Raw genomic sequence first — 14728 nt, forward strand, 5'->3', positions numbered from 1 at the left:
TGTAATATTCCAATGCTTAAGTGAAGTGTTTCAGTTTATGATGTTTACAACTTCTCTAACAAGTTCTTCGATAATAATTTGTTCCCTTTCTTTTTGCATAAACATAAGCATGCATCATGTTGCATTCATGGTTTCTAAATCGAGTCTCACACTGTGTTCACTACTTCAAAAGGGGGGGGAGTCAATCAGCCGCCGCCCAAGGAAAGTGGCTCGGCGAATTCTCCACAAACCAACTCGCATTTACAACACCAGGGCCAATCGGAAGAGGATGGATATAGTTGAACAAGAAAATCAGAGTCTCAGGGAGGAGGTTGCCACTTTACGAGAGGGAATGGATAGGTTGACGACTATGATGAGTGCACTCCTGTCCGCCCAGAACTCTCAAGCTGCCGCCGCTGCTGTAGAGCAGCCTGTGGTGAGCACAACCCCGCTATCTACAGTGACTTCTCCACCCCTCTTTTTGCCTCCAGGTTGTACATGGGGAATGCCACCTCCAGTCTGTGGAAGCCCCCAGCCCGCTGTATCTGAAGTTCCACCTCCTTTTGCTCAGCAGTCAGCCCCGGTTCCGCAACCCAATACCTCTTTCCCTCAAGCTGCAATGACTTATTCAGCTCCACTGATTCACACTATTCAACAAGAGGTTGAACCAATTTTCCAAGCTGAAAATGTTGTAGCCTTCGACAGGATGGAAGAACTCCAAGAAAGATTTGATGGTATGCAAAGGGAAGTCGAAGCCCTCCGAGGAAGAGATCTGTTCGGAAAGGACGCCTGTGAATTATGCTTGGTCCCAAATGTTACTATCCCTCACAAGTTCAAGGTGCCAGACTTCGAGAAGTATAAAGGGAACTCTTGTCCCCGTAGTCACTTGGTGATGTACGCGCGGAAAATGTCCATGTATACTGACAATCATAAGCTGCTTATTCATTTCTTTCAGGACAGCCTGACTGGGGCCGCTCTGAAATGGTATATGAATTTGGACAGTGCGAGCATTCGTACTTTCAATGACCTGGGTGAAGCGTTCATCCGGCAGTATAAGTACAATCTGGACATGGCCCCAGATCGTGATCAGCTCCGTGCGATGACACAAAAAGAGAAGGAAACGTTCAAGGAGTATGCCCAGCGTTGGAGGGAAGTGGCTGCCCAGATTGTCCCGCCGTTGGAAGAAAAGGAAATGACCAAAATATTTCTGAAGACCCTGAGCCAGTTTTATTACGAGAAAATGGTTGCAAGTGCACCAACAGACTTCACCGAAATGGTCAACATGGGGGTGCGATTAGAGGAAGGTGTCCGAGAGGGACGTTTGACCGGGGAAAGTGCCCCTGCCGCAAGTAATGCCAAGAAGTTTGGAGGCCACTTTGCGAAGAAGAAAGATCAAGAGGTGGGAATGGTAGCTCATGGTAAGCCTCAGCAGAATTTCACCCCATATCGTCAGGTTGCGAATGTCGCATCCACTATTCCAAACCCATCATATCACCAACAAAGGCCACATTACCCCTACCAATACCCTCCACAACAATACCCTCCACAACAATACCCTCCACAACAATACCCTCCACAGCAATACCATCAGCCACAATACCCTCAAAAACAACAACATCGCCCGCAGACCCCCCAACAACCATATCACTCACAAAACCGCCAGAAAACAACCTTTGATCCAATCCCGATGAAATATGCTGACTTACTCCCCGCCCTGCTCGCCAAAAACCTTGTCCAGGTCAGAACACCCCCTCGTACACCAGATGTTTTACCTCCCTGGTTTCGTCATGATTTAACCTGCGCTTTCCACCAAGGGGCCCCAGGTCATGACGTTGAAAACTGCTATGTCCTGAAGAATGAAGTGCAAAAACTAGTCCGGGCCAACTTGCTATCCTTCAAAGATCAGAATCCCAATGTTCAGGCGAACCCTCTGCCGAACCATGGGCCTGCTGTCAACATGATACAAGATGGTGATGAAGACGGGGTCATCCTGAACGTCCGGCACGTTCGAACTCCCCTGGTCCCAATACATATCAAGATGTGCGAGGCAGCTCTGTTTGACCATGATCATGCAGCGTGTGAAATATGTCCTGTGAATGTAAGAGGATGCCCGAAGGTACAAGAGGACGTACAAGGGCTGATAGACAGCAGAGAACTTATCATCACGAGGAAGGACAAAGAAGTGTGCGTCATTACCCCCGAGTTTCAGCGGTTGGAAATAAGCTATAACAGTGGGGAATCAACTACTACTCCACTGGTGATTAGCTTGCCAGGACCTATGCCGTATGCTTCTCTAAAAGCGGTCCCTTACAAGTATAGTGCCACGATGTTGGAAGGTGGGCAGGAGGTGCCTTTACCCTCTCTAACTCCTGCGATTTCTGTGGACAACATTGCTAGTGACAGTAAGGTTCTGAGGAATGGACGTGTTATCCCCACATTGTTTGCAAAGAAAGTGAATGATCCGGCAGTTAAACAGGTGACAGCGAACGGCCCCGGTACAAGGAAGGAAGTAGGCCAATCCAATGGGACTAGTAAGAATTCTGATCATGACGAAATTCTGAAACTGATCCAGAAGAGTGAGTATAAAGTAGTAGACCAGCTGCTGCAAACTCCCTCTAAGATATCCATTTTGTCTCTGCTATTGAACTCAGAAGCACACCGTGAGGCTCTAATGAAGGTGTTAGACCAAGCTTTTGTGGAGAGGGACGTGACTGTTAATCAATTGGACAGTATAGTAGGAAACATTACTGCCTGCAATAATTTAAGTTTTAGTGATGAAGAGCTTCCTGAGGAGGGGAGGAACCACAATCTGGCGTTACATATATCGGTGAACTGCAAGTCTGATGCTCTGTCGAATGTACTTGTGGACACCGGTTCCTCATTGAACGTAATGGCCAAATCCACATTAGGTCAACTCTCCTACCAGGGGCCTCCCATGAGAAGAAGCGGGGTGGTTGTCAAAGCATTTGATGGATCAAGAAAGTCTGTTATCGGGGAGGTTGATTTGCCCATTACAATTGGGCCGTTTGTTTTCCAAATTACATTCCAGGTGATGGATATCCAAGCCGCATACAGTTGCCTTTTGGGTAGGCCGTGGATCCATGAAGCTGGGGCCGTGACATCCACTTTGCATCAAAAGCTGAAGTTTGTCAGAAATGGGAGATTGATCACTGTGAGTGGAGAGGAAGCCTTGTTGGTTAGTCATTTGTCAGCTTTTTCCTTTATTGGTGCTGATGAAGTAGAAGGAACCTCTTTCCAAGGCCTGACTGTAGAGGGTAAAAAGCCAGAGAAGAATGAAGTGTCTTTTGCTACTTGGAAGAGCGCACAGAAAGTGGTGCAGGAGGGAACAGGTGTAGGATGGGGAAAAGTTGTGCAGTTGATAGAGAGTAAAAACCGTGAAGGACTGGGATTTGCTTCCTCTGCAGGATCCGCAACGAACAGTGTTGGATCAAGCTCCATTACTAGCACCTTTTGTAGCGCCGGGTTCATCAACAACTCGCCAGAAGCCAATGCTGTCTTGGAAGACGTTCCTGAAGAGAGAGTACTTGCATTTGTCACACCTGGAAAACTTGTCCGCAACTGGGACGCGGTTGACGTCCCTTCAGTAGTTCATGCATCAAAGTAATGTGTCTTTGTTTTCTCTGTTTGTTTGTTTTTCAAAAAAAAGATCCTTTCGTCTTGCCCAGGACGAAAGCGCAATCATGTAGGGCTGTTTTGTTTCAAACACTACTCTTATTAATGGAAAATGTGGTTTATCCCAATATCTATACTTATTGCTCTTGCTGGAAAATGGTAACACAAAAAACCCAAAAATATTTTATTTTTGTTTTCTGATTTCAATTAATTAAAAAAAAAAGTCTGCATTGTACACTCATTTTTCTAAAGTCAATCATCAATCATATGCAGACTAGGCATTTATGAGCCCGTTGAACATAATAACCCTGCACTCTCTCCCAACTTCGAATCTCCTGTCTACGAGGCTGAAGAGGAGGAGGATGATGAAATCCCGGAGGAACTTGCTCGGTTATTGGAATATGAAAAGAAAACCATTCGGCCTCATGAGGAGGTAGTAGAGGTGATTAACTTGGGAACCGAGGAAGATAAGAAGGAAGTCAAGATTGGGGCATCGCTTGAGGTAACTGTCAAACGAAGGGTGATTGAATTGCTCAAAGAATATGTCGATGTGTTCGCATGGTCGTACCAGGATATGCCCGGCTTGGATCCCCGTATTGTGGAGCACCGTTTGCCTTTGAAGCCCGAATGCCCACCGGTCAAACAGAAACTGAGAAGAACTCGCCCTGACATGGCTCTCAAGATCAAAGAGGAAGTACAGAAGCAGATCGATGCAGGTTTTCTTGTCACATCAGAATATCCTCAATGGTTAGCCAACATAGTGCCTGTTCCAAAAAGGGACGGCAAGGTCAGGATGTGCGTCGACTACCGGGATTTGAACAAGGCTAGTCCGAAAGATGATTTTCCTCTACCTCACGTCGATGTGTTGGTTGACAGCGCTGCAAAGTCTAGAGTCTTCTCCTTCATGGACGGTTTCTCTGGGTACAATCAGATCAAGATGGCAGTTGAAGACAGAGAAAAGACGTCTTTCATCACGCCTTGGGGCACTTTTTGTTACAGGGTAATGCCTTTTGGGTTGATAAATGCAGGTGCCACTTACCAAAGAGGCATGACCACTCTCTTTCATGACATGATGCACAAAGAGATAGAAGTGTACGTGGATGATATGATTGTCAAGTCAGGCACTGAAGAAGAACATGTCGAGTACTTGCTGAAGATGTTTCAACGGCTGAGAAAGTACCAACTTCGACTGAATCCCAACAAATGTACCTTTGGTGTTAGATCTGGAAAACTCTTGGGTTTCATTGTCAGTCAGAAAGGTATTGAAGTAGATCCTGACAAGGTCAAGGCCATTAGAGAAATGCCGGTTCCACAAACAGAGAAACAAGTGAGAGGTTTTCTTGGGCGTCTAAATTACATTTCTCGTTTCATCTCGCACATGACAGCCACGTGCGGACCTATATTCAAGTTGCTTCGAAAAGACCAAGGGGTTGTTTGGACCGAAGATTGTCAAAAGGCTTTTGATAGTATCAAGAATTATCTGCTAGAACCTCCAATTCTTATACCTCCAGTTGAAGGAAGACCTCTGATTATGTACTTGACTGTGTTAGGAGATTCTATGGGCTGTGTGCTCGGACAACAGGATGAAACCGGAAGGAAAGAGCATGCCGTCTACTACTTGAGCAAGAAGTTTACAGATTGTGAGTCCAGGTACTCCCTACTTGAGAAAACTTGTTGTGCACTAGCCTGGGCTGCCAAGCGTCTTCGTCACTACATGATTAACCACACCACCTGGCTAATATCCAAGATGGACCCGATCAAGTATATCTTTGAGAAGCCCGCTCTGACAGGAAGAATTGCTCGTTGGCAGATGTTGTTATCCGAGTATGATATCGAATACCGCACCCAGAAGGCAATTAAGGGGAGTGTTCTTGCTGATCATTTGGCTCACCAACCAATTGAGGACTATCAACCCATCAAGTTTGACTTTCCGGATGAAGAGATTATGTACTTGAAGATGAAGGATTGTGATGAACCATTACTTGGAGAAGGTCCAGATCCCGAGTCCAGATGGGGTTTGATTTTTGATGGAGCCGTGAATGTCTTTGGCAATGGAATTGGGGCAGTTATTATCACTCCTGAAGGTAATCATCTCCCTTTCGCTGCAAGGTTACAGTTCAATTGCACTAACAATATGGCAGAATATGAAGCATGTGTCCTGGGCATTGAAAAAGCCATCGACTTGAGAATCAAGAACCTTGACATTTACGGGGATTCAGCTCTCGTAATCAACCAAATCAAAGGAGAATGGGAAACTCGCCACCCCGGCTTGATTCCATACAAAGATTATGCAAGGCGTTTGCTAACCTTCTTCAACAAAGTGGAGCTTCACCACATCCCTCGTGATGAGAACCAGATGGCAGATGCGTTAGCAACTTTATCCTCCATGTACGAAGTGAGTCACCGGAACAATTTGCCAACAATCAGAATTCAGCGCCTCGAGAGGCCCGCTCACGTGTTTGCAGTCGAAGAGGTTGTTGATGATAAGCCCTGGTTCCATGATATTAAGTGTTTCCTCCAAAGTCAGGAATATCCACCTGGAGCATCCAACAAAGACAGGAGAACTTTGAGAAGATTGTCTGGTAATTTCTTCCTAGATGGGGATGTTTTGTACAAAAGAAACTTTGACATGGTACTACTCAGGTGTGTAGATAAGCAAGAAGCAGAATTTTTGATGCATGAGGTACATGAAGGCTCCTTTGGAACTCACTCCAGTGGACATGCAATGGCCAGGAAGTTGTTGAGAGCAGGTTACTACTGGATGTCGATGGAAACAGATTGTTGCAAGCATGCCAGGAAGTGCCACAAATGCCAGATTTATGCTGACAGAATTCACGTACCACCAACTACACTTAATGTTCTTTCTTCTCCGTGGCCTTTCTCTATGTGGGGCATCGATATGATTGGTAGAATCGAACCGAAAGCTTCAAACGGGCATCGTTTCATTCTAGTGGCTATTGATTACTTCACCAAGTGGGTTGAAGCAGCATCTTATGCAAATGTGACTAAGCAAGTCGTGGTCCGCTTTATCAAGAATCAGATCATCTGCCGTTATGGTGTGCCCAACAGAATCATTACAGATAATGGAACGAACTTGAATAACAAGATGATGAAAGATTTGTGTGAAGAGTTCAAGATTGAGCATCACAATTCTTCTCCTTACAGACCTCAAATGAATGGCGCAGTTGAAGCTGCAAACAAGAATATTAAGAAGATAGTGCAGAAGATGGTGGTAACATACAAAGACTGGCATGAGATGTTACCGTATGCTTTGCATGGGTATCGCACTTCAGTGCGCACCTCAACAGGGGCAACCCCCTTCTCTTTGGTGTATGGCACGGAAGCAGTACTCCCTGTGGAGATTGAGATTCCATCAATGAGAGTTCTAATGGAGGCCCAGTTATCAGAAACTGAATGGTGCCAAAGCAGATATGATCAGTTGAATCTAATTGAAGAAAAACGCATGAAGGCCTTGTGCCACGGACAACTTTATCAACAGAGGATGAAGCAAGCTTTCGACAAGAAGGTTCGTCCTCGTGTGTTTCAAGAAGGAGATCTTGTGCTCAAGAAGGTTTTATCTTTCCAACCCGATTCTAGGGGCAAGTGGACGCCTAATTACGAAGGCCCATATGTCGTCAAGAGAGCTTTCTCTGGTGGTGCACTGACTCTTACGACTATGGATGGGGATGAGCTCCCTCGTCCCGTGAATGCGGATGCAGTCAAGAAATACTTTGTCTAAAAATAAAAGAACAGCTCGGTAAGTCGAAAACCCGAAAGGGCGGCTTAGGCAAAAATGAGCGTCTCGGTGGGTTGAAAACCCGAAAGGGCGGCCCAGGCAAAATTTAGAGACATCAAACAGAAAAATAATTAGCCTGATAGGTCGAAAACCCGAAAGGGCGATCTATGCAAAAGTTAAGGACCAAAAGACAAAGTAACTGCATCGAGCTGATCTTCGTTCATTTGAGGCACAATGGAATGTCAGGGAGACCCTGAATCTGAAGCATCCAAACAGTGGAATTCAAGGTTGTCAGAGGGAACAACGGTTATTGTGTTCAATGAACCTTCGATTTATATTTACCATTTTCCAAACTTTGTAAGATCAGTGGAGCCATGCCATTGGCAGGTCACCACTCTTTCAAATAAATTTGAGCCTGTTGCCTTTCATTTGGAATTCTCATTTATTCAGCTTATAAAACCTTTCCTTTTTTTTTATGGTAGCATTTGAAACAAAATATTTCTCAAAATCATAAATTTTCTTTCATGTCTTTTTTGAGGAGCACAAACAACAAAACACTTTTTCTTCGAACTTGTGAATAAGTGAAGGGTGCGTCAACAGCTACCCTGAGAATGGATAAACCTTGCAGGTTACACGTGGTCAATTGCTTTTTTTCAAAAAAAAAAAAAAAAAAAAAAAAAAAAGAAAAAAAATATAAGCATGACCACAGAAGCACCAGCTCTTCTACCATGTTTTTGGATTGGCACGTTCTCCCCAAGAAATGTTTATTCCCCATCAGTTGCTGCATGTGCCGGGCTTTACCCCGTCACTATTTTGGTATGTCCTAGTGGCATCATCCCCATTGAAGATTGCCGAGTGTTTGTAATGCGACGTCGAGTCACTTTCCATCAAATCTATCATTCACACAATCATACAAGTCAATCCTCCATACAGTCATACAAGTCGTGTCGTCATTCAGGCATTCATACATATACACATTCATGCATATACAACAAAGACAACATCATGCGTACATGGCTGCATTAACCATCATGAGTCTTGCTTCAATTATCTTTTCATTTCAATCAATCATGAATAATTTGTAACCTTCTATTTCCCCGAGTGTCATCCCCAGTGTGTCTGATCCAAAGATGTCACCCTCTCTCCGCCAAGTGGCAATTTCTTTAATGAACAGCTTGTGCATCATTTGCCTCTGTTTCATGTCATCAGTTGACTAGTTCGGCAATAACCCGAACAGTTGACATTTATCTTTGTTTCTTATCAGTTGACTAGTTCGGCAATAACCCGAACAGTTGACATTTATCTTTGTTTCTTATCAGTTGACTAGTTCGGCAATAACCCGAACAGTTGACATTTATCTTTGTTTCTTATCAGTTGACTAGTTCGGCAATAACCCGAACAGTTGACATTTATCTTTGTTTCTTATCAGTTGACTAGTTCGGCAATAACCCGAACAGTTGACATTTATCTTTGTTTCTTGTCAGTTGATTAGTTCGGCAATAACCTGAACAGTTGACATTTATCTTTGTTTCTTGTCAGTTGATTAGTTCGGCAATAACCCGAACAGTTGACATTTATCTTTGTTTCTTATCAGTTGACTAGTTCGGCAATAACCTGAACAGTTGACATTTATCTTTGTTTCTTATCGGTTGACTATTTCGGCAATAACCCGAACAGTTGACATTTATCTTTGTTTCTTATCAGTTGGCTAGTTCGGCAATAACCCGAACAGTTGACATTTATCTTCAATTCTGGTCAGTTGGCTAGTTCGGCAATAACCCGAACATCTGACATTTATCTTTGTCCCTTTGTCGTCAGTGGCAGTTCGTCGTCAACCCGAACAGCTGACATTTATCCCCAGTAAAACCATGTGATCCCCAGTCGGACCCCGTTTCTTTGACAAAATCGGGTACCATTTGGTTTTGTTGTTCCCAGTCGAGCCATTTTCCTCGTCTTGCATTCATACTTGCATCGCAAGCATTCGCAACATTACATGCATAACAGATCATGCACAGCATCTCATGCATAACAGTGCATTCATAGCATTTTGTAGTTGAAATTGGTCAAAAATGGTGTACTCTGTATTTAAATCTCTTCGACCCGTCGCTTTAAAAGTTTCACTTTTTAAATCTCCGTAACGAAGAGACTTAAATAGGGGCATCTGTCATACCCCATTTTTGACCCGTTTTTATTTCTTTTTTCTCGTCTTTTAAGCTGGAAATTTCCATCATTTCAGATGAAATTTCGGCAGGGAGGTATTTTAAAATACCTCATTTTTGTTTTGAAGACGACCCCTTTTTTTATTTATTTATTTATCTTTTTTTTATTATTATTATTATTATTCTTAGTTATTATTTTCTTCTTTTTTCCTTTTATTAAGTGTTTTATTATTTCCGTTTTTTATTAATATCTTTATTAGTATCTTCTTTTCGTTTTTTTTATTTTACTTTTATTTTATTTTATTTTATTTTTATTTTGCTGTTTTATATTTTGTTTTTTTTCCTTTCCTTTTTTTTTTTTTTTTTCTTCTTTTTTCTTTTCGGTTTTTTTTTGGTCCAGGCCCAGAGGGGCGCCTCGTTTTTTCACCCTAATTCTGCCCTTTAAATGCTGCATTAATTACTGTGCGCGTCAGAGGTGAATACGAACAGTCAGAATGCCGGAACAGCCAAGCCACCACTAGCCACCACTCAGCAACACCCTCCTCCTCCGTGAACCACCACCATCGGCCAAGCCTACATCAGACCCGCCACCCAACACCACAAACCACAAGCACTGCGTCAAACACCCAACACCACCAAGCCACCACAAACCACCAACGCAGCCTCCCTCAGGCCACCACCCACCACCGTACAAATCAACCACAAAAAAACCAACAGAATCAAAATCCGAAACACATTCAAACCACAAATCACACGATTCGTACCCCTATCATCACACAGACCACAAAAACCGAACCGGCATAAACCAAAATAATACGAATCCAGAACCATACGCTACACGGCCCTAACTCACCAGTCACCAGCCCAAAGCCGTTTCAACCCAACCAAACACGAAAGAAAAGGGTAGGATTCCACCCGCTTTAAGTTTAGATCTAGGCTTGCTGTGTCGCGTCTTTTGAAAACGAACCTCAGATTCATAACGAGTGAGTGAAGAGGGTTCGAGAGGTTAAAAAAAAGAGGGGGGGGGGCTTGAGCTACTCCGGCACGGTGGCGCCGCCAGCGGCCGCCGCGCCGGGGAATGTTCATGGCCGCAGGGAACTTCGGAAAGGAGGAGAGAGAAGAGAGAAAAAGAGAAGAGAGAAAAAGAGAAGAGAGAGAAAAAGCTTTTGAAAAATGAAAAAAACCGGCCCCTAGCCCTTATATAGAAGCTGGACCGGTTTGGTTTTTTTTTCCCTTGAACCAAACCGGTCCGGTTCCCCCCTCTGGCCCGTTGGACTCCTCTCTGGCCCAGTTTCTTTTTCTCTTTTTCTTCTTTTCCGATTCCTACTCTCACCCCCCTTTTCCTTACTGCACCCCTTTTTTTTTTTCTCTTTTTTTACGCACCATATTTATTTTATGTCTTGCATTTTTATTTTTACGCATCATATTTAATTTTATGCCTTGCATTTTTATTTTCTTTATTTATTTTCCAGCATCATGTTTAATTGTTTGTCTTGCATTTTATTTTCCAGCTACATATTTATTTTTGTCTTGCACTTTTATTTTCTTTATTTTATGTACCCTATTTATTTTTGCCTTGCATTTTTATTTTTATGTCTCGCATTCTTTTTAGCATCATATTTATTTTCTGTATTGCATTTTTACTTTCGTTTTATTTTATTTTCAGCATCATACTTATTTTATGTCTTGCATTTTTTTATTTTATTTTGTTTATTTTTTTATTTTATGCATCATATTTACTTTATGTCTTGCATTTTTATTTATTTTTAGCATCATGTTTATTTTATGTCTTGCATTTTTATTCTCTTTTTTTATTTATTTCCAGCATTATATTTATTTTTATGTCTTGCATTTTATCTTCTTTATTTATTTTATGCACCATATGTATTTATTGTTTTGTATTTCATGCATTTTATTATTTCTTCTAGCATATTTATTTTAATGCATTTGCAATTTTTATTTATTATTGCCAATTAGAATGTATCTAGGTCCAATGTAAAATAAAAAAAAAAAAAATGAGAATCTGCACCGACACTCACATTTATTTTTATGTTTTCCGCCGAGGACGATCATGTGATTTGAACCGTATCCGAGGAAAAGGACCCTCACTTGATCCAATGTCATTTTAAGGGATCCGGCGCGTTTAGGCTTATCTTTACATAACTAGAGATCAAAAAAAAAAAAAAAAAAAAAAAAAAAAAAAAGAAGAAAAGAAAAAAGAAAAAAAGTCAAAACCCAAAAACTTTCCATAATCAAAATTTCAAAAAGGGGGTCAATTTTTATTCTTTCTTTCTTAATCAAATCTTTAATCAATCCTTAATCAATCAAAACTTTTTTTCAATTTAAAATCAATCGAACTCACTTCTTTTATTTCTTCTATGCCTTTTCGGCCTCTTATCTTGCCTAAACCCTTCTTTTTTCGAACTTTAAAAATCAATCAAAACCAACCACTCGACTTTCTACCCCGAACTACATGATTTTGATCCCATTCGGGTATGTAGGCAAAAGACTTTGTCTTTCCAAATCAATAAAAATAAAAACATTTCTTCTCTTTTCTTTCAAACCTATCTCTTTAACCTTTTCACACTTGAGCATTTATTTCCAAACAAATAAATTAATTTAGCATAAAGATAAAATAAGCAAGAGGTTCCTATAGAGTACTATAGACGTATAGGGTGCTAGTACCTTCCCTTTGCGTAACCAACCCCCGGACCTTTGATCTCTTAAAAACTAGGGTTTTTCGAGCTTTCTCCCTTTTCTTCGGAAAAATAAAAGATCGGTGGTGATCTTAAAAATTGCGAGTCAACGCTAATCAATAGCTTGATATCCAAAAATCACCGCGACATATATACTCAACACAAGAAGCCTACACACAAGAGCTATTCATCTATAAGTACATATGTGAATCAATAGAACAAAAGAATATGTATAAAGCAATTGCAAAGGCATATAAAACTCTTGCACTTACAAAAAGTTCCACGTATAAAAATATCTGCATTTGGGCAAAAGATACTTGTTAGTTTTTCCTTTACATCCTCACAATTACACACAACATTAACAACATTTGGTGTAAGCACACCTATAGAAGTTTATTTGGCTTTAGTAGAGAGTGCAATTCACTTTAGTAAGTAAAGTAAGTAATCTCAATCATTGTTGATAAAATCAACGTTCGAAATTACGTGCATATGCATATTAATAGTAAATGTGTTGAAATATCTAGGTAGGTTTATCATCCCAGACAAAGCTTATTTACTTTACCTTTACTCACTTTAGAGGAGCCAATTAAAACTATTATTTGATGCTTGCATGCAATCACTATTCTACTCACCGCAATGCCCAAGCGACCACCAATTCCAAAAGTAGCTTGACCAATATCTAGGTAGGTTTTGAGTCCAGGTTTGCTTTCTAAACATCTTATTAATAGCATCCCAGTATAACAACACATGATAGCAAATATTAGAAGTATTATAAGGCTGAGGAACCCTCATTCTCTCATTGCATATGGAATTGTAAGAATTCCTATCCCACATAATATATTGGTTCCTTCATAGAAAACAAATTATTTAAGTCCCTGACATAATGAAGATAACATTTCTTTGTGCATAAAACAATATCATCCATGTCTTTGGCAGTGGATTGAGTTTTAAATAACTAAATATTTTTGTAAGTACATTAAAATCACCATTGTTATTTTACATTATGACAACAAGGTATATGTAGAGGATATGAACCATACGTCTACACTCAATAAGACATATATCTTAGTAATTATACGAGGATGAAATTAAAATTATGGAATGAAGATGATAATCACTGATTTTAAAAATGAACATTGTTGTCGTGGCGGTGACAATTCATCCATAGAAAATATTGGATTGCTAGAGACAAGTGATTGCAAATGGGGTGTTGATGCAAAATAATTCTCTTGTTTGATTGAAGTTGTTTGAGAAACTAAAGGTAGAGTCAAAGAAGTATCCTCTTGATTTTCTTGAGATCTCTTGAATGATGTAGTAGGAGAATCACCTTTCCCTATTGAACCAATTCCCCTTAAGAAAGTAGCTTCGGATGATGTTACACTAGTTAACATGTCCATAGATTGTTTGCTCATCATGAACAAATGAATTTAAGATTTTACTACTTATAGACAATCTATTTCTTTCAATTTCAATCATATTAATTAATTACTTGTTCTTTTTGTTTCAAATTTTGTTACAACCTTTGCAAACATATAAAAATAAAAAAGTTTTGTGTTCAAGACAACAAATAACCTAATTAAATGTTTCTTAATAAGTTTACTTTATAAAACTTATCAATCCCATTGAAATAAGATAAAAAGTGTTATGTAAATGTCATAAATCACTTTCATAATTTTAGCTAGACACATGTTACAAGTGCTTATAAGATAAAATAAGTCTAAGGTCCTATTGGAATAAACTTATCAATAAACACTCATATAAGAAGAAAATAAATTAAGTTTCTCCTATACATTAAAGTCAACTTATGCACTTAAATTTTTATAAAAGTTCTTTAATCTAACTTTTCTTAAAAAAATGAATTTAGACTATGTATAAGTTAATTTTAATTTAGGAGAAAAACTTAATTATTTTTTTATTTTCTCTCTCTTTCTCTCTCTTATAAATACTCAATGAAAAGTTTATCCAAGTGAAACTTTATATAAGATTCAAACTCTTTCAAAAGTGGCCTTAAAATGTATCTAATACTCACCCCTTTTATATGAATGTTAATCATTCATCCCATTGCAACCTATTCTCCTAATTATAATTAGATTAATTTTTTTTGTGGTACTATCATTGCAAAAATTCATGTCATTGGAAGCAATGACTTTTTGTGTGTATTTGTGTAGCATTATCGATGAAAATCTATTCAAATGGACATTCATATATTCAGATTCATTGTCCTATATATGTAAATTCTTTTTTGCAGGCAACCACATCATCGTATGAATTACATATAAAAGTTGAATCACAAAGACCAACACATGTTAATGGAGGTAGTAATTTGTTTCTTAAACAGATAAAAAGACCAACAATGCAAACAATAAAGACCACAAAAAAACTCAAAAAAAAATACAAATTATCCTAATGTGTACGTAAAATTGAGTGTTTTTTTTTTCAATAAGCAAAGAGAATCATCTTTTTATAATGTTACTAGTAGTACCTGAAATTTACAAGTGTTATGTAGTTTCCAAAAAGAAATTAAT

At 39.9% G+C, this 14728-nt stretch overlaps 1 protein-coding gene across 1 annotated transcript; it reads left to right on the plus strand.

The window, feature by feature from the left end:
• Nucleotides 1–109: 109 nt before the first annotated feature.
• On the plus strand, nucleotides 110–7411 carry LOC100805548 (uncharacterized). Its single transcript, XM_003551476.4, has 2 exons — nucleotides 110–3600; nucleotides 3886–7411. The coding sequence occupies exons 1-2, from the start codon at nucleotides 110–112 to the stop codon at nucleotides 7349–7351; spliced, it is 6957 nt and encodes a 2318-aa protein (XP_003551524.4). The 3' UTR covers nucleotides 7352–7411.
• The last annotated feature ends 7317 nt before the right edge of the window (nucleotides 7412–14728 follow it).

This window comes from Glycine max, chromosome 7, assembly GCF_000004515.6.
Source record: "Glycine max cultivar Williams 82 chromosome 7, Glycine_max_v4.0, whole genome shotgun sequence".
NCBI lineage: Eukaryota > Viridiplantae > Streptophyta > Magnoliopsida > Fabales > Fabaceae > Glycine > Glycine max.